The sequence below is a fragment of the Montipora foliosa genome, chromosome 4, assembly GCF_036669935.1.
Source record: "Montipora foliosa isolate CH-2021 chromosome 4, ASM3666993v2, whole genome shotgun sequence".
Taxonomy (NCBI): domain Eukaryota; kingdom Metazoa; phylum Cnidaria; class Anthozoa; order Scleractinia; family Acroporidae; genus Montipora; species Montipora foliosa.
In genome coordinates, this window is record NC_090872.1 from 11773190 (window position 1) to 11797451 (window position 24262).

General features: G+C 38.0%; 3 protein-coding genes across 5 annotated transcripts in view; 2 read left to right on the forward strand and 1 right to left on the reverse strand.

Moving 5' to 3' along the window:
- The window catches only part of LOC137999850 (vacuolar ATPase assembly integral membrane protein vma21-like), a 7661-nt gene extending 4053 nt beyond the window's left edge, over positions 1-3608 (forward strand). Inside the window, exon 3 of the mRNA XM_068845791.1 lies at positions 1370-3608. Coding sequence (XP_068701892.1) covers positions 1370-1503 — 134 coding nt within the window. The 3' untranslated portion in view covers positions 1504-3608. The remainder of the gene's footprint in view (positions 1-1369) is intronic.
- On the reverse strand, positions 3561-13849 carry LOC137999849 (uncharacterized). Of its 3 annotated transcripts, none has more exons than XM_068845790.1 (7): positions 13709-13849; positions 12495-12594; positions 9866-9951; positions 8609-8707; positions 7070-7117; positions 5095-5160; positions 3561-3700 (listed from the first exon to the last, which is right to left on the reverse strand). In XM_068845790.1, exons 1-7 carry the CDS (start codon positions 13805-13807, stop codon positions 3620-3622), a joined length of 579 nt encoding a protein of 192 aa, XP_068701891.1. In that variant the 5' UTR covers positions 13808-13849; the 3' UTR covers positions 3561-3619. The 3 variants fall into 3 exon arrangements, with proteins under 3 accessions (XP_068701891.1, XP_068701889.1, XP_068701890.1); XM_068845788.1 differs by having other exon boundaries at positions 13697-13835; XM_068845789.1 differs by lacking the exon at positions 13709-13849 and adding an exon at positions 12680-12834.
- Positions 13074-24262, forward strand: part of LOC137999847 (medium-chain acyl-CoA ligase ACSF2, mitochondrial-like) — a 21904-nt gene continuing 10715 nt past the window's right edge. Inside the window, exons 1-8 of the mRNA XM_068845786.1 lie at positions 13074-13232; positions 14476-14653; positions 16240-16368; positions 20174-20227; positions 21005-21123; positions 21724-21780; positions 22469-22586; positions 23779-23874. Coding sequence (XP_068701887.1) covers positions 13099-13232; positions 14476-14653; positions 16240-16368; positions 20174-20227; positions 21005-21123; positions 21724-21780; positions 22469-22586; positions 23779-23874 — 885 coding nt within the window. The 5' untranslated portion in view covers positions 13074-13098. The remainder of the gene's footprint in view (positions 13233-14475; positions 14654-16239; positions 16369-20173; positions 20228-21004; positions 21124-21723; positions 21781-22468; positions 22587-23778; positions 23875-24262) is intronic.

Below are 24262 nucleotides of genomic sequence, written 5' to 3' on the forward strand. Positions count from 1 at the left end.
AGATTTTGCTCTGTCTAATGACAGACAAATTTACTCGTCAACTGAGAGGGTCCTGCGGGAAGCCTGAGCTGAGGAGTCCCTGGGTTAACAATGTAATTTTAGGCTTAAGGAAAATTTAACTCTCAGTCAAAATTGAAGGCTAAAAGTAGTGTGGAAGCTCTTTTTGAATCAGTAAATAAACTGCCTCCTTTGTCCTCAACGTCAAAGGAGGCAGAGAAGATAGACGCTGGGAACGAGGTTGATTCAACCCGACAAAGGGAATGAAAACTTTCCCAAACATTTCAACTAGAGGTGTTAAGGAATTAATTCTTTTACTGGAAATAGTGTATTGAAACATAGAATGTTTCGGCCATCAACCATGGCCTTCATCAGCTAATGCTGGAGGTCACGTGATCTGGACAGATCACGTCACAGGCGACTATGAACCTTCTGTTTACGTGACAGGCGACTATGTTTCAATACTCTATTTCCAGTAAAAGATTTAATTCCTTAACATTTTACAAAACTGGATGACTGAAATTATGTTTAGTTATTTCAACTAGAGGCTCAGGGTACAAATTCTATTGTCTATGGCCAATAATTTATGGCCACAGCCCGAATAAGGCCCATAAATCGAACTTCAGAAAAATCAATTGAACACTGAAGGGGATTAAAGTATAAGGAAATCAAGCATACACAACTTAATCAAACTACTGAGAACTGAGAAGAAGTACTTAAAAATGAGTTGAATTGCAAATATAAATCGAACCTTGCAATGAATCAAGCACATCAACTGTTCAACCACTTCACTGTTCATTAACACGTTTATTTTCCTGATTTTACATGTCTTACATTTCAAACACAGCCATCTTCTGTAGAACCTTCTTACCAACCCTATGGTTGAAATTTAGCTGCAATGAGGGAACAACCTGAATGCATGAAAGGTCACCTTACACAGTAATATTAATTTAGTGCACCTAAATTTGTTCCTAATATAAATTTCCCCATCCAAAGCAAACATGTGTCACCATTGTTACCCAGAATTTCACTTTTGTTCCCCGTGCAAGCCACATAAACTAATGGCAGAACTAGCAGTGACCACGATATGAGAGGCTTGGGTGTATTCTCACTTTTATGTCACAAATTGCTTCAAAGAAATTTTGCATTGCAAAGCAGTTTGTGACATAAAATCAAGAATAGACCCATGCCTCTTACATGTATTTCTTTCTCGAAATATAAAAAGTGAAATTTTGAAGTAAGAATGTAAAACATGTTTGCTTTTGGTGGGGAGATTAATATTGTAAACGAAAAATATTTAACTTTAGATGCACTTTAAGGCAGTGTGACCCCAATCAAGTGATGACAGATTTTTTTTCTTTTTCGCCATCAGATATTTTAGCTTATCCCAATGGTTCCATTGGAGCAGTATCATTAACAGTCATAGTCGCTCATGTAATCATTGGCTTGTACATCTGGGTAGCCATTAAGGAGGAGGAAACACCACAGCAAATAAAAGAAGATTAAAGTTAGTAACAGTGTAAAGGGAAAAGAATGTACTGTTCAAGAGATGAATGAACTCCCCACATTGATTCAAAAGTAAGCCTTTTGGGACAATCCTTGCGTTCTATTTGATGTCATCTGGGACGGCTGTTATTATCAGTGGACAAAGATTCTGTTGCCGTGTTGCTGTCATGAATGAATCCTTTGGGAATTGAACTCTACTCTTATTTTGTTTAAGAATGTCCACTAATCACTTTAAAAAAAAAAGAGATATCTCAGCACATGGCATCTTTAAAATTATTGTTTTACATAACATAAAACTGATGTAAAAACCCTGGCATTAGATAGAGTAAAATCTACATTGTATTAAGGTTAACTCGTTGGCACCTGAAATGCCATAGGACGCTCCCAGTTGATGAGTAAAATCATCTGGCGTTATACAGAGTAAAAGCTGTTAAGTCTCACTTCCAGGGGTCAATACTCCCTTAAGTTAAATACTTGATTTAAGAGCAACAAAGTTACACAACAAATTGATGAAAAATGCCATTTTTAACACACTCCTTCAAAGGCATTCATTAAAAAATTGTCATTAACCCATTGACACCTCAAAAGCCGTAGGAAACTCCTAGCTGCGTTATACAGAGTGAAATCTGTTAAGTCTCACTCCCAGGGGTCAATGGGAGAAGCTCACTCCCAGGGGTCAATACTGTCTTATCACGCAGCCTACGAGTTAAACATGAAGTTATGCAACATGCATTCATTAAAAAATTAATATTATTATTTCTTATGCCTTAGAAACGTATACATGTACTCCTGATAATATAAAGTGAAAAAATATAAGCATAACGATCTCTTTTTACAGGAAAGATGCCTGCTTTCAAACGAGAAAATTTTTTATTTCAAGAGCTCATACCAACACTTCGTGTCACAGTAGTAACAAATTTTAGGTGATGTCATCAATATCTTTTTTTTACTGATTTGCTTTTGATCGTTTGGATCTTAATATTTATGGTCAAAGTTTCATCTTTGTGAACTCATATAATCTTGATTTATATCCTAAACATTTAAATTATAGATATTTATTGTGAAAAAGTTGAGAAATACCGTAAAATTCCGAAAATAGGCCCCTCCAAATATACGCCCCCCAAAGCGGCAATGCAAAAAACCCTCCATTAAATCGCCTCTCCAAATATAAGCCCCGCGGGAGCTTGTACTTGGAAAATTGCCCTCAAATACAAAGTAAAACAAAGCAAAAACGGTAAATTTACTTCCAACTATAAGGCTAGCCCAATCGATTTGGAAACGCAAATTTCCCTCTGTAGATAAGCCCCTTCGAATATAAGCCCTTCCAAAAATAAGCCCCTCGAAAAGGGCCTTTGAAAAATATAAGCCCTGGGGCTTATTTTCGAAATTTTACGGTAGTTTGAATAGTAGAGCCCAAGTGGTAAAAAGTCTGGTAAAAATGAGCAGCAACCACTTCTCCATTCTTTTGTCTTTATGTTAATTAGACCTACTGCCCTCATTTTGAAACAAAAATCCTTTCGAAATCTGTTTGTCATATCGAGGCTAGAAAGTCTTATTAGCATTAAAGCAGAAGAACATTTTATTTGGCCACCATTATGAAAGAGGGCTATTAATTATTATTTCAGATTTTAGAGCGAGTTTTAATTGAGTGTCATAAAACCAAAACCAAAGTAATTACTTGGCCAATCAAAAAGGGCAGAGACAACCCAGTAAACTAATCAAAACTCGAAGTAATTACACATAACCGACACAAAGCACGGGAAAATGGGCACACGTGAGCCACGATTGGTTTTGATTTCACTTCTGATTGGTTGAAAAAATGGCACAAGAACTTTGAACCAATAACTCAGTGAAGTAATCATGAACGAAAGTAATTATCTAATAATCGACACTCAATTGAAAACCGCTCTAATACAAAACCAACTGTTGGTTTTCAATTTTATGAGGGAAGTTGTTCTTTTGCCCAAACCTCTGCAAAGTTCTCAACCTCTATCAAACTTATATTAAAACCTTCAATAATTTCCAGTGGTCTACTTCTGGTAGTAATTTTGTCACAGTGATATCCTTTATTAACTACTTAATTGTTTAATGTTTTTGAGATGCAAGCGATTCCTTGTTAGACTGGTCTGTTGACTTGAAAATGACCTGGTGAATCATCCTCGGACTCATCTTCAACCATTGTTGGCATCCCTCTAATCTGAGAATTGAATGATTAAAATTAGGAAATTTCTTTATGGATGCAATTAGGTTTTCAATGATTCTGAATCATGGCAAGAACATTGACTGAATGTACCAACCAGTAAGTGAGCAAAGAAATAAATACATCATTGGCCTTTTCACGAGAAACATTTCAAGACTGACAACTCAAATTGTTGTGTAGGGAACTAATGTCTGTGCCGTGATGATTTATGTGATGTTTAATGAATGTGCAGGAGTGTTTTGTCGGGTTTAAAACTGTGAGGCAAAACCAAGTGGTTTTATACCCAACAAAGCACGACCTGCAAGTTTATTGGATGGCTTCAAAAACATTCCGCAGAAAGTGTGTCCCTCTGGAGTTCAGACAATGGTGCAAAATGTGAGTGGAAAGTATTAGCATACAAGAAAAACAAGCTGGGCCTCATTACTATTCTTTATGTAAAGAATTCTAATGAGGAGTGTTTTATCGAGTTTAAGAAACGGTCCAGATAAGAACGATAGCAACAACGGCAACGAACATGTTGAAATTCAATTGGTATGCAAAAAGGTGATAACTTTTCTATTGTCTGTACTTACTTCTGATTGGCTTAATTAAACAGCAAACGGTTAACAAACCTTCATAAAGCAGTATTATATTCATCCTTACTTTCCAACCATCTTCCATCTTTCATCTGGTCTCAGTTTAAATGAATTCCACAGAAATCGTATGTGGGGAACATGTAAAATTGTAAACGTTTCTTGGCTTTTGTTTTCAACTCTTGTGATTGGTCAAAATCTTTTAACACAAAAAAACACCCTTTCAAAGTGGGCTGTAAATGAATTTTATTGCGTTAACGGCTTTCCTGTGGGTTTATGCATTCTCTGTGTAAAAATGATAACATTCCTATGTGGGGAAAGCCCCGTTGCCGCATAACAAAGGAAATTGCTATCCACCTTACACGGATCATTACTTAAAGCCCATGCACATGACGTTTTATCATTGTTTTGATAGGCTGTTTAAGCTCATAAATAATTATTAATAAGATTTTGAAGTTTTTTTAAGTACTACGAGTATGGAGGTATAACATGCTAACCACTGGGTGTGGCCATGAGTATTAAAGGGCAATCAATTTGAAAGGCCGTTCTACTGGGTTCAAATCCTTCTTTGATCTATACCGGGCACGATTTCTCAACCTCGGTTAACACTGCTGCACTGTAAATAGCCAAATAATTCCCTCTTTTTTCCAGTTGAGCTTTTAAACCATGGTTATGTCTTTGACAGGTATTGTAACTTTATAATAATCCATATTTAACAAGGGAAAGTGCATTAACGATACAGTCTGTTATAAATCATATCAGAGTTCCTCTTGAAAGCATAACAATCTGTTCTTGATGACAGTGTCTCGCATAGCTTACCATGGCATAGAATTCCGCATCTCTCATTTGTATGAAGTACGAATAAACACACAGTACAAGGTATATCTGCAGAAATTAAATGGAATTGATGTAAACAAGTGGGCTCCGTCATCTTACTAGGAGTTCTTTTAGAGCGGTTTTCAATTGAGTGTCGAAAGTAATTAGCGAATTGCTTTGGTTTATGATTACTTCACTCAGTGATTGGTTCAAAGTTCTCGTGCCATTTTTTCAACCAATCAGAAGTGAAACCAAAACCAATCGTGGCTCGCGCGTGCACATTTTCCCGCGCTTTGTGTCGGCTACGTGTAATTACTTCGAGTTTTGATTGGTTTAATGGATTGTCTCCGTCCTTTTTGATTGGCCAAAGTAATTACTTTGGTTTTGGTTTTACGACACTCATTTGAAAACCGCTCTATGGTTCATGGTTTAGGATTTAGGCGAAAACGCCTGTCGAAGCACTTGAGCTCACATATATAACATTCCTATTAAACTACAATAATGGACAAAAGTGTTGGGAAGGTAACTTCATTTTACAGATACCCCCCTCCCCCTTTACCTGAAGAGCTCCAACATTGTTGGATTTTCCAGGGGAAAAAATGGTGAGTTTTCTTACCTGAAGAACTCCAACATTGAATATGGGGGAGGGGGGCCACAAGAGCATGGTATTTCCCAAATACTTCAGCCAATAGTTGGAAAAATCGAATTAGGTGTGAAGTGAGCTGATGCCCGCAACCTTCCCAACAACTTTTGACCACGATTGTAGTCACTGAAACTAATTAAACTACTTAAATTAGTTTACACAGAACTTATATCAAAGAAAATTGTACCTTCCAGGCAGGCTCAGCAGAAATGGGTAACGGAATATGGCATAGAAGACGAAAAGTGTATTAAGTGGCATGAAACTTACCAACTAGCTTTTAAGTGCAGTACAAGCACAAGACTTCTCGAATTCCAGTTCAAGATTCTGCACAGACGAATAGCAACTAACGAATTCTTAGTTAAAATTGGCCTACAAGACGACCCAAACTGCTCCTTTTGCAAAGATGAACCAGGAAAACTTAGTCACCTCTTTTGGGCCTGTCCCAAAGTGACTGCTTTTTGGACCTTCTTAATACAACGCTTTATTTCGTCTAAGATTATTCCAGAAAACTAGCAATTCAATCTTCTTAGAGCGTTAGGTTTGATGCCAGATTCCTCCAAAAATCATTGTCAAATGAATTTTTGCCTCCTTTTAGCAAGACATTATATCTGGATTTGTAAAAACAATAAAACGCTACTAAAGGTAGAAAGCATTTTCAGATGTCTTAAGTCGATCTATCTATTTGAACAAAAGGCTGCGGACACCTTTAAAACGAAGTGGGAATTACTGAAAACTTTAATTTAGAAAACCCTTCTTTTCTTTCTTGCTTCTTTTATTTTGATAAGTCCCTAGACCAATAAATCCTAGCTTCACCACCTTTTCGCAACAGCCTTGCAAACTTTGATTTCCTTTACAGTATGGGGGGTAATGTATACTGTTTTTACTGTAAATGTGTAAATATGTTTTTCTTGTAAGAAAAGTTGTTTGTATTTTGTGTGTGTGTGTAAAATAGATTATTAAAAAAACATATAAAAAAACTACTCACTGAGATAATATGTAAGCAATTTTAACAGGATGTGATCTATCCATTTTAAAAGGCCTTGTCTAATACTCACAAAATGGCCAATTTCAAGTTTTCAGTAATTCATTTTTACGTCTCAAACCTTTAAACCTATACGTGACGAAAAATACCTTGAGTACGCTAGTATAATGCGTACTGAAGAAAAGAAGAAAAGATCACATTCTCTTTTGGTCCCACATAATACAAACACGATTTTGGCTAGTAAAGGAAGGCTAAAATGACATGGCAAAGCCCATTTAGTGTTTTCCTATATTGGCTAAAAGACAATTAAAATTAAGAAATTACATCATACCATCCATTGTACTTTGACTCACCGAGACGAGTAACATGACGGCGTTTGAGATATCAACAGACCAATTCAGCTGTAAGACAAAGTTAGAAAATGATTGCACGCACTTGAAGTGTATAAGACCGAAAATGGCCGAAGAGATGCTGAAGTTTGTCTTAATAGTGTGATGCGTGTGGTTATTTTATCTAAAAATTTATTCGAAAGTGGGTGCGAAATACAAAAAACCCATAAGTTTGCGTCAAGGTAAATGCCCAAAACCTCACCAGTGAGCAGATGTAACAAAAAAAAGCTAGACTAAGATAGAAAAATTTGGTTTTATCAACGGAGTTGATAATGTAAATTGACCACCGTACAGAGATTCCAAAAGCTGACGTTTCGAGCGTTAGCCCTTCGTCAGAGCGAATCTCTCGAAGGGCTAACGCTCGAAACGTCAGCTTTTAGAATCTCTGTACGGTGGTCAATTTACAATATCAACTCCGTTGATAAAACCGAATTTTTGTATACTACTTCCCCACCGACGCAGCACCACAGTTTCTTTAGAAACTACCCCCTTCATTCCTAAGATGGAAAATATCGATTAACACTAACTAGCAGATATCGTGTCAAGAAGTCGCAATATTTTATTGCTTTTAACCTTAATTTGGCGTCATTTGGGGCAAATTATTCAAATTGCATGGATAGTACTTGACATTTCCCTTTTCGTGTAAGTTTGGTACACATGAGTAGATCAGTGCCTCACTGCGACCTTGCGACCAGTTCCGCGGACCAAATCACCTCTTGTGAACGACACATTTCCTTCATTAGGAGACTTAGCACACGATGACAGCAACCGTAAGTGAGCTGTTTTCCTATTTAACTTGTCTTGACACTGCCATATTCGTATTGTTAAGTATCTTTTCACTATAAGAGACGATTAGATGATTCTGGGAGAGACCACTTGTCCTGACATGCGAAATGTTCGGTTCCGGTTTCCGACCGTTGCATGCTTGAAAAGGAACCTCCACTAAAACGACAATTAAAATAATAATGTTTACAATTAAAGTTGTTCAAACTTTTTCAAATGAAAGCGTTTATATTCGAAAAAAAATGAATTTAAAAAACGCTTGTTTCAGCTTTCAAATTTCCCGGGCACCCCCATCTTGAATAATTGTGACGTGTCGTGGTTGCCCCATTGTTCTGACACAAAAAGCGTTTGTTAATTATTCAAGATGGCGGCGCCTGGAAAATTTGAAAGCCAAAACAAGCGTTTTTGAAATTCATTTTTTTCAGATACAAACGCTTCCATTGGAAAAAGTTTCGACTATTTTAATTGTTAACATTATGTTCTGTGGTTTACAGTTATTTTGTTGTTTTAGTGGAGATTCCCTTTAATTAACCTCCTTATTAATAGGACTCTCGTTCCCTACGGCTAGTTTCACGAAATCTAACAGCTTTGAATTTATGGGACAAGTTTCTTCGGGGTGTAAAAGACTGTTTTGTCTTTATGACAGACCGTAAATACGAGGGTCGGAAATTTTGTTGTTTGGCGAAGATGCGTTTTGGTAGTTTAGAGAGATACGACTACCTTGACGCGAACACATGCGTAAAATATGATAACAGCAATCGAGAAGAGCTCTTCTAAGCCGGCCCACAGCATCCAAGGACACAACAGCCATCGCCAACGCTGAAAGGGGAGAACAAAAAATTAAACTGATAAGCCAGGATCTCCCGCAAAAGCCTCGACTGAACCAGCATGTTACATGTGTGCTAAAATTAAAATGTTTTTCCATGAACTCTTGGGGCCAGAAACCTTAAAAGCTCACTATCCTAGCCTACAATCCTGGCAAAAACGTCTGGGGACACACCTCTTGACCTTTTTTAGTAGATTACGTCTGTGGTACGTCTAAATCTGAGCCACCACAACACCCATTGGGAAGTTTCCCCTCATATGTTTCCCCTCATATCACACCCCCTAGACAAACTTTGAAGACCACACCTTGCATAACACTTTCATACGTGTCTCGAAGACCCAAAATCATTAGAGTCGATGGGAAAATCTTGCGAGGGGCTCGAAAGGAAGGCTGTAATCAAGAACATAAAACAAAAAGCTGCTACAAACATAATGATCATGATAAAGCGCATTTTACTTTTGCCTTGACGTTTCGTATGCTACAACATACATCTTCAGAAGTGACGGCTGAACAAATTCAAATATGATATATATAAAATTAAGAAGACTGGTAACTAGAGAGAATAAGATAAAAATAGTAAGATAAATAGATAGCAGTGAAAACTGGCCGTTTAATAAAGCCACAGTTTTTCACTGCCAAAGTTTTCGTTTAACTCTGCTTTAAGGTCACGTATTCATAAAGTTTCCTTTATTTACAATGCAAATCAGAGCTACCATTTGCTAAAACTTGAAAATGGTCCCATTTTATGTTGTGACCTGTTTTTTACTGCGTGATCTGCAATCAAGGAAGTTTGACTGATGCCTTTGAGTGCTTTGAAATGATCTTTTTTACGGTCACGAAAGCAAAGTTTCGTTTTACCAATGTAAAACTCATTGCAGTTCCAACAAGATGCCTTATAAACAACTTTGGATTTTTGTGATTTGCACCAACCAGTAACCAGTCTAGTCTCTCTAGTTACCAGTCTTCTTAATTTTATATATATCATATTTGAATTTGTTCAACCGTCACTTCTGAAGATGTATGTTGTAGCATAGGAAACGTCAAGTCAGAAGTAAAATGCGCTTTATCATTTTGTTTGTTGCCGCTGTTTGTTTTTTTGTTTTTGGTTAAGTTGAAATGGCCAAAGAGCAGGAAAGCTGTAAACTACAAACCTTATAAAGTCCAAGAAACATGAGAAGAGACACTTCCATAGAGATCGCTGCCGCAAACAACTGAAGAATATTTATCACTTGGATAGCTATAAAAAGTGAAATGCAAACGAATTATTCAACGCCAAGTTTTTTAAAATCTCATTTTGGCGCAAGGTTCAGCTACGCAGCTATTTTTAGAGGGGCACCTGATTGGCCAGTTGTAATGACGTAATGAAATTTTAAATATGCGCGGCTTTAGCAGCTTGTGAAAAAAATGGCCGCCGTAGTAGGGATCACGTTCGTCGACGAATCTAAGAACTTTTATTTTGAAAGTTTTTCATATATTTCTATTTACAAGATTTGGACGCTGCGTGGGCGTGACACAACGAGAAAATCTCCTTGAACAAAATCTCATCCTCAGCCTCTTCCCGGCTCTGGGGCCCGTTTCTCGAAAGTCCCGAAACTTTACGGGCCATTTTCGGGTGTCACAATTTCCTTTGTATCTCAAGAACGGAAAGGATTTAAGTCATCAAACTTCACAGTTATTTTTCTTTTTATTACCCAAAAGATTAACTATCCAAAACGAGCGGTTGGCAGTTTCACAAATGGCTTTTCAGGCCCGAAAAGTTTTCGGGATTTTCGAGAAACAGGCCCCTGGAGCCCGTTTCTCGAAAGTTCCGGTAATTACCGGGCCCGTTAACTCATCGGGACCGTCACCAGGAAACTTTATCGGGACCGAAAGAGTGTTTCTCGAAGCACTCGTGAACTTCCCCGGTACTTATCGGGCCCAATAAAATAGCAGGGAGTTACTAGGCTCTTGCGTGCACTTTACGCTCGTCCTGAAAAATGGGAGAACGACTTGGTACTAGACCCGTATGACAAAACTTGTAGCATCCAGTCTTCCAACCGAGCGCTGTGATGTAACAAAGATAGTTTGAAATAGACCTTATTCACGATCGTTCTCTCCCGCCCCCACCCCCTCTTGGGTTAGGGAGGAGACGGCTGAATTTCAGATTATAACAAAGATGGCTTTTGAGGCGATGATCTTCCATCGTTCGTTTTATACCTTCAGTAGCAGTTGAAGGCTGCCTTTTTAACCTCAATGGCGGGAAATGTTTCGCAAAGTATGCTTAAGTGGCGGGAGAGTTTTTCTTTATTCACGCTTTTTGTAAGCAACCTTTTTAGTTTACTCAGGGAAGCAACGCTTTTTATAAGTTCAATATTACGTACAAGTTCACAGCTCTATTTCTCCTTTTTAAGTGAACGTTGAGGTCACTCCCCAGAGTATTTGCGAATACCCTCAATACAGGGCACGAGTTACAAAAGGAAACCTAGTTTTAACTAATTTCTCTTAAAGTTTTCCCTGTAGAGATTTACCAGAATGGATACCGATATAATAAGGTTTATTTTTTGGTTATCAATTTTTGGATTATGGCCGTTAGAATGGCAACATCATATCTAAGGACAAGCAGATAAACTCTGTTTTTTTTGACCCAAATTCCTTAATATTTATAATTTTCTTCGGTGAAATCTTTTTATCTTTTGCCACGTTGTGGAAATGATAATGCCTGACATTTTGAAGTGGTAAAAAGTCAAGGTTGTTCAAACGGTTTTGCCAATATTCTGTAATTTGTTATTTTTCTAAATATAACATTGAAATAACTAGTTCAAGTTAGAAACGGAAATACCTGGTTGAATATGGATCCGGAGTAAGGAACAATGGATCCAGAGTAAACTTTGGAACCGGAGTAAAAATGTTCGCTAAAAATTTTGGATCTAATGACCGGATATTTTGTGGCAAGGTAAACACAATTTATTTTAACTAAGGAAGCTTTAAGCACGAGGCATTTTTGAGCCCCGACAGAAACCGGAAGTGAACATTTCGCAAGCCAGGATATTCGTGTCTGAAGCTAATAGTCTGCATTAGGGGAACGATTCTCAACAATATGTGTGAACAAAATTATTTATGAAATGAATCCTATATTGAACTGCGGATATGAAATCAAGTGAAGCTATGATCCTTGCAGTTACGAACCGGTAATCATCGGAAAATATCTGTACGGAAGACGATTTGAGATCTAGAATTTTCGGAACACTTGTAGTAAAATTTCTTGCTTGCCTGCCTGTCCTAGGGTTTTCGAACATCTAAAACATGGTATAATTTCCCATTTTTAACGGATTTTTACCCTAAAAAGATCACCTAGAATTTTCGGGAGCCTTTTTTCTGGCTGAAATTTTCGAAAAGGTAAGTTTTGATCCCTATATTTTTCGGATCACTAGACTTTCATCTAGGGAATCCGAACAGATGAAAATTTTTAGGGAATAAAAATATGCCAACATCTACCGTTTGAATACTAAAATAGTTTAACAATGCTATGTTTAAGTGGTTTTGAACTATATCCTCGTTGGGTGTCCCTGTGGTAATGCGCGTACCAACAAGTAACCTGAAGGAGGCGGTTAAAACAAACTGATATTGCTCAAGTATTTAACTTATCTGTGTCATTCAGATATGACACATTATTAGCAGCCTATATTGCCCAAAATGATGACCCAGAATCTATTTATATTACTCTTGAGTGAATGGTAATGAAAACAGAGCACAAGAAACGAAAATAGTTATATGTCGTCAACTAAACATGAAAACACTTACTTTCGAATGAAATTTTTAACTGCTTCGTCGCCCCTTCAGTCATTCTTTGACGAAAATCCAGATTAAACCATTGAAGATAAAGTCTAAGTCCACCAAGGAACTAGGCGGGAGAAACAAGAAAGACAGCAGTTTTCAAATTCCTTCATTCATAAGGAAATACAGAGCAAATCTTAAGTTGCTTTTACCAGACTGACAACTCCGCAAATCCAAGATCCTTCCTTGACAGTGAAACAACATAGAAATGTTTTGAGAACCATCTTGTTCTCCTTAGTTGGCAATGCGACCATTTAATGAAACTTCTAGCCTTTCGTTTTAAAAAAAACCAATATAAAGCCTGTTATTTATTTAAACATCACGTGCACAAGGTTTCAGTAGAAATATTTCACTTTCGTGGAGTTGGTTTACATTAAGGCGAAAATAGCTTTGAAGGGAAGAGGAAACGTCAATTTTATACATACATAATTTTTTTCTTCGTTTAAACTCCTAAATTTTCTTCGTTAGGGATTTTAATATTGCTTCCCGGTCAACGCTTTCAACTTCCGGTACTTACAGTATGACATTGCGTACTTTTCTAAAAGATTGCGTGACTGCGATCAAAACGCAAATGGCGGCGATTCGGAAGGGTGTTACTATTGCCAACTGCAACATTCAGCGAATATCTTCTCTATGTAGGCAGAGATATTCTAGATCAGTACCAGTGTCACTTAGATTTTGCCAGAGGCTCCGTTTTTCATCAAGGTATGGGAAAAATATAAAATTCTTTCTGAATGAAAGAAATGTACATTGGAAGTGCGGGGAGAGATTTTACAATTGCAAAGTTTGCATATTTATGTCACTCTATAGAGACAAATGAAATTTAGCAAAAATGTCTCTCTATACATATTACAGAAGCGAAGGACTTTGCAGTTAGTTAACTGCGAAATGTTCGTCTACATACATAAACGAATCAGTGACTTCGCAATTAATTAAATGCGAAATGTACATAAGTGCGGGTTGTTAGAGTAATAAGCAGGGCGTACCTAATCGATCGAAATCGATCATCGAAAATGTAATCGATTAATCGATAATACTCGATATTTGTAGATGGATTAGTCTATTTGATCGATTGAAATCGATACTCACAATTTTTTTGTCACATCGGTGGAAATCGAAAATCAAACACGCGATTTGATCTTATCATACATGCACTGCATAACACTTACCTTCAAGCTTACCTTCGAAGCCGCTTTGTTGATAAAGATGATGTTACTTTCTCCAATGGTAGCGACTTTTCTGGTTTTTTTTTTTTCACCAGGATCACCGATAAAATCCATAGCTAATTACGGAAATCGATCAAAATCGATAGTAACAAAGACGCGAGTGATCGATTTCTATCGATTTCCGATATTAATCGATTAATTAGTATCGATTACGATCGATTACGATCGATTTCAATCGAGTATCGAAAATATCGATTAGGTACTCCCTGTAATAAGTAAATGTAAAGGTTTAATGATAAAAGTAACTCAAAATCAATGTTGTTCGTGAATTCAGAACCGTAACATGCAAACAACTACTAGTTACGTGTTTACAAGTATTTGCAGACTTCTCTCTCCCCTAGGATTTCGTCAAGAAGAAAATTTAAACCTTTATGGTGTAAACAGCACATCCATGCCCACCCTTCCAACTTGAGAAAACTGTGGAATTCGGATTTCTGTTATCACTGGGTGCAAGAAAGCAAGCATGGAATAGTAGAATCAGACTTAATTCACCCAGACTGTGTACTCCAGAATGTCACAGCTGACAAGGAAAAAATGAATATTGTATGTGTACTGATTACTTGCAGGGTTAAGCCTAGCTTTATGGCTCCAGGGTGAATGATGTACCAGTGAAGAAACAGGCCCTGGTCCATTTATTTACATATTGCGTATTTTTTCAGTACTGTTAGACCAATAACAAAATTCCTATTTATGGATTAACAATATGAGTTTTTTCCAAATAGTCTCCATAGTCATGAAAAGCTCAAATTCAGTTACTGCCAAGGACTGTCTTCACAGCGTTTTCTTGGCGAAACAATTGGGCAGAGATTGGATCAAACAGTGGATAAATTTCCTGACAGAGAGGCCTATGTTTGCTGTGAAGACAACAAAAGAGCAACTTTTGCTGAACTGCAGAAGGAGGTGAGAACATCCCTACACATATCTCAGTATAGGTCATTTTACAGTTGTTTCGCAGCTCAGCAACCTAGCCTATAACTGGCTGCGAGGCTGCCGGTGACCTTGTATTGATACAGCACCCATACACCTTATTCCAAAATGGCCGCCATTTAAATATTCTTTTGTTTTTATTCAAATTAGCCCTTGATGCCTCGTCCTTAAGCTTAAAATTCAAAAGAATATTTTATCTTGAATGAGGCAACAAGGGCCAATTTGTATCCGCATAAATCGGTGGCCATTTTGGAATAAGGTGTATTGCTTTTGTCATGTAAATAGCCCACTTTTGACATGTATTGAAATTCAGCTCTAAACAAAAGGCATCATCTCAGGGCTCTGAGGAATAAATATAAGGATTTATATGAGTTTATTCCCCAGAGCCTCGAAATGATGCCTTTTGTTTAGGACTGAATTTTAATATATCGAAATAATGGGCTATTGTGTTGTTGTAAGTCCAATTATTAGCATTACAAAAGCGTGAAGGTTTGTATCAAGACAGAGTCATCGGCAACCTCGTTTCCATTCTTAGGCCAGGAAACTTAGCTACAACTGTAAAATGGTCTATTTGCAACTGACAATAACTCTCAAAATATGATCTAACATTGATTGATAACATAATATAACTATTGATGTTAATGTTGTAATGCACCCGTGGGAAGGATTATAAACTTGTTGCTTAGCAACAGTTGAGATTTAGACAACTAAAAAATCAGAGTCCTAGCGGGAAAGGGGGCTGCAGTCTGCTGGTCTGTGGGCTCTGCAATGTTATACACTTCAAATTTCTCAGGGTCGTAACCAGGGTTTTTCAAAGGGAGGGGGGGTCACACTGTGTCAAACAGAGGTACTCACCAGATTGTGACATTTTCGCCACTTGAATATTGTTGGTTTTTTGATTAAAGCCTTAAAAAGGGGGGTGCATGGGCACCCTAGGACCCCCCTAGTTACGCCCTTGTTTCTCAATGCAACTATTGATGTTAATGGTGTTATGTGCCTGTGGGAAGGATGATAAACTACAGTGCAGGTGATATTAGTCCATGGGACACCCATCAAAAAACTATGCAAACTGACTGGTCTATTCCTTTAAAACTGAATATTTTTGGGTATTTTAAAAATGTCATTTAACATAGATAAATATTGCCCCCCGTATTGGTGATATCGATCTGGTTTTTATCAGGGATTTGGGATCGTATTGCGACATGTAAGTCAGTTCAGTTCTATTGTTGTGTTCTTCAGTTATACGGCATGTTAATTTTGTAAGCACGATTGTCTATTATTTCATACGTTTAGTTGTTAACTTTCCCCTCCCGCCCTTCCTTTTGTTGTTGATTGGATATTATTATTATAATTGTAATAGTTAGCGTGCTTCGAATTAGTTTTATCGTGTTAGCTCGTGATCTTTGTAGCTTGTTTTTGCTATTTTTTGATAAATTTAATATTCTATTGGCCAAACACTGTTTATTGCTTTTGTATCGGGAGCAAAAAGGAGGGAATTACTGTCCTCTTATATTGTTACAGGCCTTTTATTGTTCATCATTTTGTTATACTTTTAATAGGTGAATAATCTTGCTTCTGGACTCACTGCCATGGGTTTGAAGACAGGTGATCGGGTGGGAATATGGGGTCCTAACATGCGAGAATGGGTCATCACCCAGTTTGCCACTGCAAAAGCTGGATTAATACTTGTGAGTACTTGTCAACAATAATCATTATTATAACCAGGGAAGACTTTGTATATACCTATTGTAGTTTTCGATCAAAAACCTGAGGCGTGGATTATCGAACTCACATGTTTATAAGCGAAGCCATGCCACTCAACAAGTACACGCTTGAATGCAAAATCATTGCCCAGTTTCTGACGTGGTAGCCTGGGTACTACCAACACGACAACTGCAGGATGGAACTGGAATGAAAACAATATAATGACAATACCTGCTTTATTTAGCCAGGAATTGTTCACAATTAAATATTTGATTCACAACATTTGCTCTGGCTGTGCCCTATGCAATACTGAGTGTGGAAAAGATTGATGATGATGGTGATGATGATGAACGTGCTCTGACCTGCCTCAAATCTGGTAAGATCTCACTGAGTTATGGAACAAAAATGGACTAAAGAAGAAAACAGTTTATTTTGATACATCAAAATGTTTCAATATTATTGTTAGGGGGGCAAATAAATATTCAGACTCGGAAAGTGATGGTGGTCTGGTCCAAAAAATATATGAAGCTGGACTCTCACCCCTCCCTCATGTGTTGACTTGTGTCACTTGTCAATAAAACAAGTGACCAGACCATCACTTGGTACAACAAGGGTGCCTTGAAATGAGCCTTTTCGTGCTGGCTGTCCAATCTCTAGGAGCAATCTCTAGGAGTTAAACTTTGAAACCGTTGATATCTGACGATAACTGTTTACTTGTTTGTTCTTTAATTGTTTGAATAATCAGGATCCAAAAATGAATGATCTGTTTCCAAAAATAGCCCGTCCCATTTTTTGCTATTTTGTTTCCCTATCTTTTCAGCTATTCCCCACAATAGACCGTTCTACAGTTGTAGCAAAGTTACCTGACCTAAGAATGGAAGCGAGGCTTCCAGTGACCCTGTTTTGATACAAACCTTTCTGCCTTTCTAATGGGAAATATTTGACTGATAATATTAGAATTACAACAAAACAATTTACATGATAAAAGCAGTGAGGTCTGTATCAATACAAGGTTACCAACAGCCTTACAGTCATTTATAGGCTACAATCTCGGTCATAAATAGTTGTAACACTTCGCTTGAACAGCAAGTGAAGCGCATCAAGGCTGTTAATAACGTACCCCTCCTCCTCCCTCCAATCAATGTTGCATTTACCGGTTGGTTTTTGCACTCCAACCCATAAACATCAACATTGAAGGGGGAGAGGGGGCAAATTGCCGTCTGTGTTACAACATTTGTGACCGAGACTGTATTTATCAGGAATAATTGTTTTCAGCGCCGTAAGTGATGTGACGATTGCTGAAGTTATCGTTTTAGGCTTGTGAGCAATGTTAGTTGTCGTTAAATAGAATTTTGGCGATAGTATTAACGGTTTTGTAGTAAACTATAAAGTATGTAGACTGGTTTGGTGATATACAGATTTTCCGTGTTTTTTGGTGTGTTTTTGTATTTGTGTTTGCACAAGCAATTAAAGAAAATCGACACTAGTGATATTTTGAGAGACTGATGTGTTTATCAGAAAAGAATCACCACAAAGTGAAAGTAGGCCATTAGCTGTAAAGGAAGGTTTGAAAAGGTTCCAAAGTCAAGTTGTATATCCTGATAACTACTGATAAATAAGGCTACCAGTTAAAATAATAGAGGAAGACTGCGTTAGTCGGCGCAGTTGGTGTGGTAGGCGAAAGGGCTGTGCCACTTGGAACATTGAATTCCCGTCAAGCGCGATTCGCGTATTTTATAACCGATTAGTCCAAATCTAATTGAAAAAAAGAAGAGATAAATACCGCATCTTGCATTTGAAAGGGCCACCGAATTGAGGCACAGCGTTTCTTTTAAGTCTTCTTACATATATGTATAGCTCATTTTGCAACCCGTCAAGTACAACCTTTGCAGGGTAGATACAAAAGCGGCGGAAGTCGTATTTCTAAATTATTTCAGATGAACAGCAAATATCATCTTATGGCATGGTTTGGTGTTACTATTAGAAGGCCATTAGGTTCAGCTGCGAGCACCCAAGACCATTTAGATATGCGGGTTTTCTTTAAAGGAGATACGCCTATCTTCTATGTGTACCTTCCTTTGTCTGGATTAAAGAGAGTGGAATGATGCAAGTTTGTCTGAGTGTTTGTTTTCCTGAACTAGTCTATCCCCAGTCCTAAACTCTGTTCCTATTTTGGTTACACGGGATTGTGGTGTACCGTTGACGGATCACCATCCTTTTCGTCTTAATTTTGGCGTTGTGTTTTGAAAAAACTAGGAAGTTTAATCGTTCTGAACTAGTAGTAATTACTATGTGTAAGCACAATTAGTAGAAATCACAACAGCACATTTCTTAGGCTTATTTGCAACGGTACACCATGGTGATCCGTTCATTGCTAAATAATTTCAGTAGACTGTAATTAATTTACTGACAACGGATCACCATGGTGTACCGTTGAGATTTTGAAGGAAAAAAAGGCCAATGGCTTGAAAATCTCGCTATTGTTAAGTTGTGTTCTAGTGCTTATTTTCTAGTAAACAATTGGGCAAAGAAGACCGATTTAAAGGGAGCGTGAATAATTTTGGAAAAAACGGTGACGGTGTACCGTGATCACAATGATGATGTTCATTGTTTGCACAAGCAATTTTCTACAAGTCAATGGGTGGAGTCCTTTATCTAAGGGAATATACCAGTAAATATAACTTTTTCTTTGCAGAGCTATAATTTCAATACCTATTAAAAGGCAAAACAACAAGACAATTGATTGTTAAGTAAAAAAGTAGAAGACAAATCGTTGAAAATAGTACTTGCAACCTTATGATGAAACCAACAACCTTTTTTCCACATACTCCACCGGTGTAAGAATGTGTTTACACACCAAAAAGAGAACATTTACTGTTGTACGCTATGGAGCTGAAAACGAGTTAAGGTAATAAATAATACTTGGTACCACCACCCCTCGTTCGGATCATTATGCACAGTGTCTATTCTTTTACAGGTAAAAGTCCCGTCTCTTTTTCGCAGGAACCTGAGACAGCAAATGATGTGCCTTCTCAGTGTGTTACTTACAGTAGCTTGAACTTACGCCCTCTTTTTGACAATTTTTTTAAACACGCTGGAGTGTTCCTATTTCTTTTGGAAATTCTTTCAACCGTTGCTGTTGAAATATCACAAAAATCAGCAACTTTACTATCGAAAAGTCCTTCAATTTAACGTGGCTTCAGTAAAAAGCTCTTGGCCGTGTGACGTTTAATATCGAAACAGGGTTCAATTAAAGGCCATTACGCTTGTGCAGCTTTTCGCTCGTAAATCTACAAGATATCTTTCCCTTTTAGCAACAAGTCATCTCTTTCAATCAATTTCAAAAGTAGCTAAACATGCTTCGACATATTTTCATTATGAAAGTCCCATGAAAGCAAACGTTATAGAATACATTGGTAATGGCGCTTTTCGTTATCTGAATTACGTCATTCAACACCCAGACAATCTCGGTCATAAATAGTTGTAACACTTCGCTTGAACAGCAAGTGAAGCGCATCAAGGCTGTTAATAACGTACCCCTCCTCCTCCCTCCAATCAATGTTGCATTTACCGGTTGGTTTTTGCACTCCAACCCATAAACATCAACATTGAAGGGGGAGAGGGGGCAAATTGCCGTCTGTGTTACAACATTTGTGACCGAGACTGTAGGTCCCTGAGCAAACAACTGTAAAATGGCCTATTGAGTCTGATCCCCACTTAGAAAATATGTATTATTCTGTCATTAACATCTACCGTTAATAAAATTATTTTTTTGTATTTTCATCTCAGGTCAACATAAACCCAGCTTATCAAATTCCAGAAATGGAGTATGCACTTAAGAAGGTGAGCACCTCAGGGTTTTTTCAAAGTCTTCTTCAGGCCTGTCTTTAGTTTCATGTGCAGCAACACTTTGGTGCTTATTTGAGTACAGTATTCAAAACCAGAACTAAAACTGCTAACAACATCATTCAGGCAGGCCATGGGAACTGAAGATGTTAAAGACACGGCAATGAACATGTACAAGTACATGTACAAGTACAAGTACAAGGAAAGGTTACGTCCTTGTGTCGGCCCATTTCCATTCCATTTCCATTCCATTTCCCATTACCATTATTAAGGCTAAAGCTCACATGGTTCATATGGGGGTACAAAACTATCACTTCACATTACACTCTAATCAGTTAAGTCTGTTGAAATATAAGTGCTACATGGCCAACGTTTGTAAAAACGTAACCCTTCCTTGTACTTGTACATGTTCATTGCCATGACTTTAACATCTTCAGTTCCCATGGCCTGCTCCCGTCTGACCTTGTAGCTCAGTCGGTAGAGCAGCGGTGATCTAACCCGAAGGTCATGGGTTCAATTCCACCCTGGTCAGAGTTTTTCTCTGTCCTTGTGTGGGCCCATTTCCATTAGTAAAGCTAACGCTCACATGGTTCATATGTGGTACAAAACTAGCACTTCACATTACACTCTAATCAGTTAAGTCCATCAGACATATGCATGATGTGGTCCCTTCCAGCACAATCTGGTTCTTAAATATTCCCAACTGGTCTTACTTTAAGTTTGTATCAATATTGAAGCAATATTGAAAAATGAAATGACTACTCCTCTTACTAGGTTGGCTGCAAAGCACTCATTATGGCAGATCAATTCAAGACTCAAGATTACTACAACATGTTAACTCATGTTGCAAATGAGCTGCCACGTTCAAAACCAGGCGACTTGTATTGTGAAAGGTAAATTTGAAATTCCCAGCTCTTTTGTTCTTAGATTTAGAGAAAACAAAAAATGAAGCAAATGGGATTCTTGTTTTTCCTGATATTTTTCTTAAGATGACTGGTAACCTTGAAAGAATAACATTTCACTAGCCAATGCATATCTTCCCAGTCTGGTTGGCAGGGAGGTTTTTTCGTGGTAAGAGCAAATTCTTTTTAATGGATTCCATCAGTAATGCTATCAATCACAGCTCTTATTTATCATTCAGTATTATATGCATGTCTTTACTTGAAGCCCCAAAACATTGCTTAATTGTATCTTGTCATTATATAAGTATCGATAGCCTGCGAATGCAGACGTATTTCCAGCGGTCGTTTCTGAAATACGTCTGCGTTCGCAGGCTAAAGTATTGATGGCTTGACTGTTTTTTTTTTTGCCATTTAAGGCCACAACCCCGGCACCAAGAGATGCGATGTGATGCATTGGCATTTATTATTTGTGTTGTTTGATGTAGACTCAGAGGCTTTCAGTTACACTTTTCTCCCACGTTCCACTTTCTCTCACTATTCAAAACCATCTCTTTTGACAGGAATGTTTAAGTTTATTTTTTACTCTTACAGACTTCCAGATCTTAAGTTGGTAGTTGTTGCTAGTAATAGTCATGACAAAGTTTTTGAGTGAGTATGTATTGAGTAGGGTTATTCAGATATAAATAAGTGAATCGGGAAATTTGTCACGTTCAATACAAGCCAGGAACTAAAACCTTGGCTTAAAAAATCAACACCCAACCACAGGGATAGCAAGAAGCAAGTGCCAGCCTGTCTTCCAGAGAGAATAGAACAACCAAACATTTTAAAAAATACATTTGAGTTTGAGAGGACATAGAAGTACACATTTAATAATCTGTCAGTTAAGGAGAGATTTTGTGGTTGGAGAGACAAATGTCCCTCATATCCACACCAAAGCTTGGCTATACTTTCTGTGAACTGTGAACTGTGAAGGTGAACAGGTGAACAGGTGAACAGTCAGTATCAGTATATGTAAGAAATTTGACACTTTTTGTATAGGTAATGACATAATAGGAGAAGCAACGATCGCGTATCAGACAAAAATTGAGCCATAAATTGCCCCATCCAGGGCTCACATTTGATTGGCTCTCTGCCTTTGTCTGCTCCTTGACCAATCAGAATGCTTGGTTTATTACTTCTTTTAGCCCTGAATGATGTCTGTTATGCTACTTTTATGCACTGTGTTACCTGAAAACTGTATTTCTCTTAGCCAATCAGAATGGAGTAATTTTTTTCATGTATATTATTAATTTTGACATTAAGATTTACGTTTTAATGTCATGAATTTGGTATTCAGAGGCACAATGTCGTTTGAGGAGTTAATGGACACAGGAGGACCGAATGAGAAACTGCAACTGCAGCATTTACAGAGAAGACTTCAGAGTGATGATCCAATCAACATACAGTTTACATCTGTAAGTCAAAGACTTTTCATGATCTTTGAGTAGCCTACACACTTAACAGACTGCTGCTCTGTTTTTCATTTTTTCGTTGAGGCCAGACAGCCGTGGAAAAAGTTTTTTTTTTTTTCATGAAAGGCTTAACTGTAGAATAACCAGCCACTCCAAACACTTCAAAAAATTCCGGCTACTCTCTGGCATGGATCAGTGACTATCATCGTCATGGGATGATCGTGACAAGTTCAAAAAAATGGCAGAAAGCTTTGGGACATACCTCGATCTTAAAGCTTCAAAAATGGTGAGGCATCCCATAGCGTTGATCGTCACTGATGCATGCAAGAGATACAAGTACAATGGAAACTTACGTAGCCGCTTAGCTACGATGCCAAGTAGCCGCGTAGTCACAGTGTACGCATTTGCACGTTAACAGTGTACGCGCTTAGTCACCCACTCATTTAGCCACTTAGTAGCCTCGTAGCCAGGACCGAGGAAGCGTTGCTTCGAGTGGCTAGGTATTCTGCAATAACTCCTTTACAATTTCGCTTCTTTTTCCAACCTTGTGCCTTAGAATCTGACCAGAGCCGCGCTTGGCCTTCCAAAGTTGATTTTACGCTTGGCGAGACCTAGTACAAAGTTGAGCTCCTACGTCAATTCAGGCACGGATTGACTTTTGTCTTTATCAACAAGCCAAACTTTAAATCACCTGACTGACTTGCTCATTTTCTAAGCGTTCTGTTGCCTCCCCTTCCTGTTTAGTTTACCTTGAAATATGAAATGTTTTCTCAAACGAAAGCACTTGGTCCTGATGTCAATAGACCTTTTCGGCTTGTACATTTTGTTTTCCCAATACAGATCATGTGATAATACTCAGGAGGTTTGGTCTTTTGTTTTGTTCATTAAAATGAGGGCATGCAAGCATGAATATGCCTGCATGCACTCTTTTTAATGAACAAAACAAAGGACCAAGCCTCCTGAGTATTATCACATGATCTGTATTGGGAAAATAAAATGTACAAGCCGAAAAGGTCTATTGGTTAATCATTGAAGGCGGTGATCCGATTGGAAGTTTGACTTCCAGGGAATAGTTTGCTGCGTGATGCCAAAAAATGTTTGCATAGCTGTACACGTCAGTTTACTGTTGACATCGAAAACCACTCATATACACTTAAATCCCTGAGAAGGATGTCTTTTTTTTATATATTAACAGGGAACAACTGGTAATCCAAAGGGCGCGACACTATCTCACCATTCAATTCTCAACAATTCTTATTTCGTTGGAGAAATTTTGAACTACGAACACCAGGTAATTTTTTAATATTGATTTCCTCCGGCCCAAACAAACTCAGTCAATGAGGATTTAGCTTCAGCATATGACTACCACAGCGCTTCAGTTTCCAGCCCCGCGCGATTAATGAGTGCAGCGCTCATACGAGAACACCCTCAGTACTTTTAGTAAGCGCTCGCGGGGCCGCACTAGTCAAATGATAAGACTGACACTAAGAAGCATTTACGTACTGTGATTGGCCAAAATGAAAATAACCAGGAACGTGATTTCTTACGGCGCGGTGGCCTCGATCATGGTTAGTGCGCTCGACTCCGGATCGAGTGGTCCTGGTTCGGGTCCTGGCCGGGGACATTGTGTTGTGTTCTTGGGCAAGACACTTTACTCTCCACGGTGCCTCTCTTCACCC

Bases quoted from the DNA above. Each gene is read 5' to 3' on its own strand.
- LOC137999849 (XM_068845788.1), bottom strand. From the start codon at position 13,807: ATGGATTTTATCGGTGATCCTGGTGAAAAAAAAAAAACCAGAAAAGTC. The intron at 12,595-13,696 runs GTAAGTGTTATG...TCTCCCGCCTAG, and splicing joins CTTCGAAGGTAAGCTTGAAG to TTCCTTGGTGGACTTAGACT. The intron at 9,952-12,494 runs GTAAGTGTTTTC...CACTTTTTATAG, and splicing joins GTTAAAAATTTCATTCGAAA to CTATCCAAGTGATAAATATT.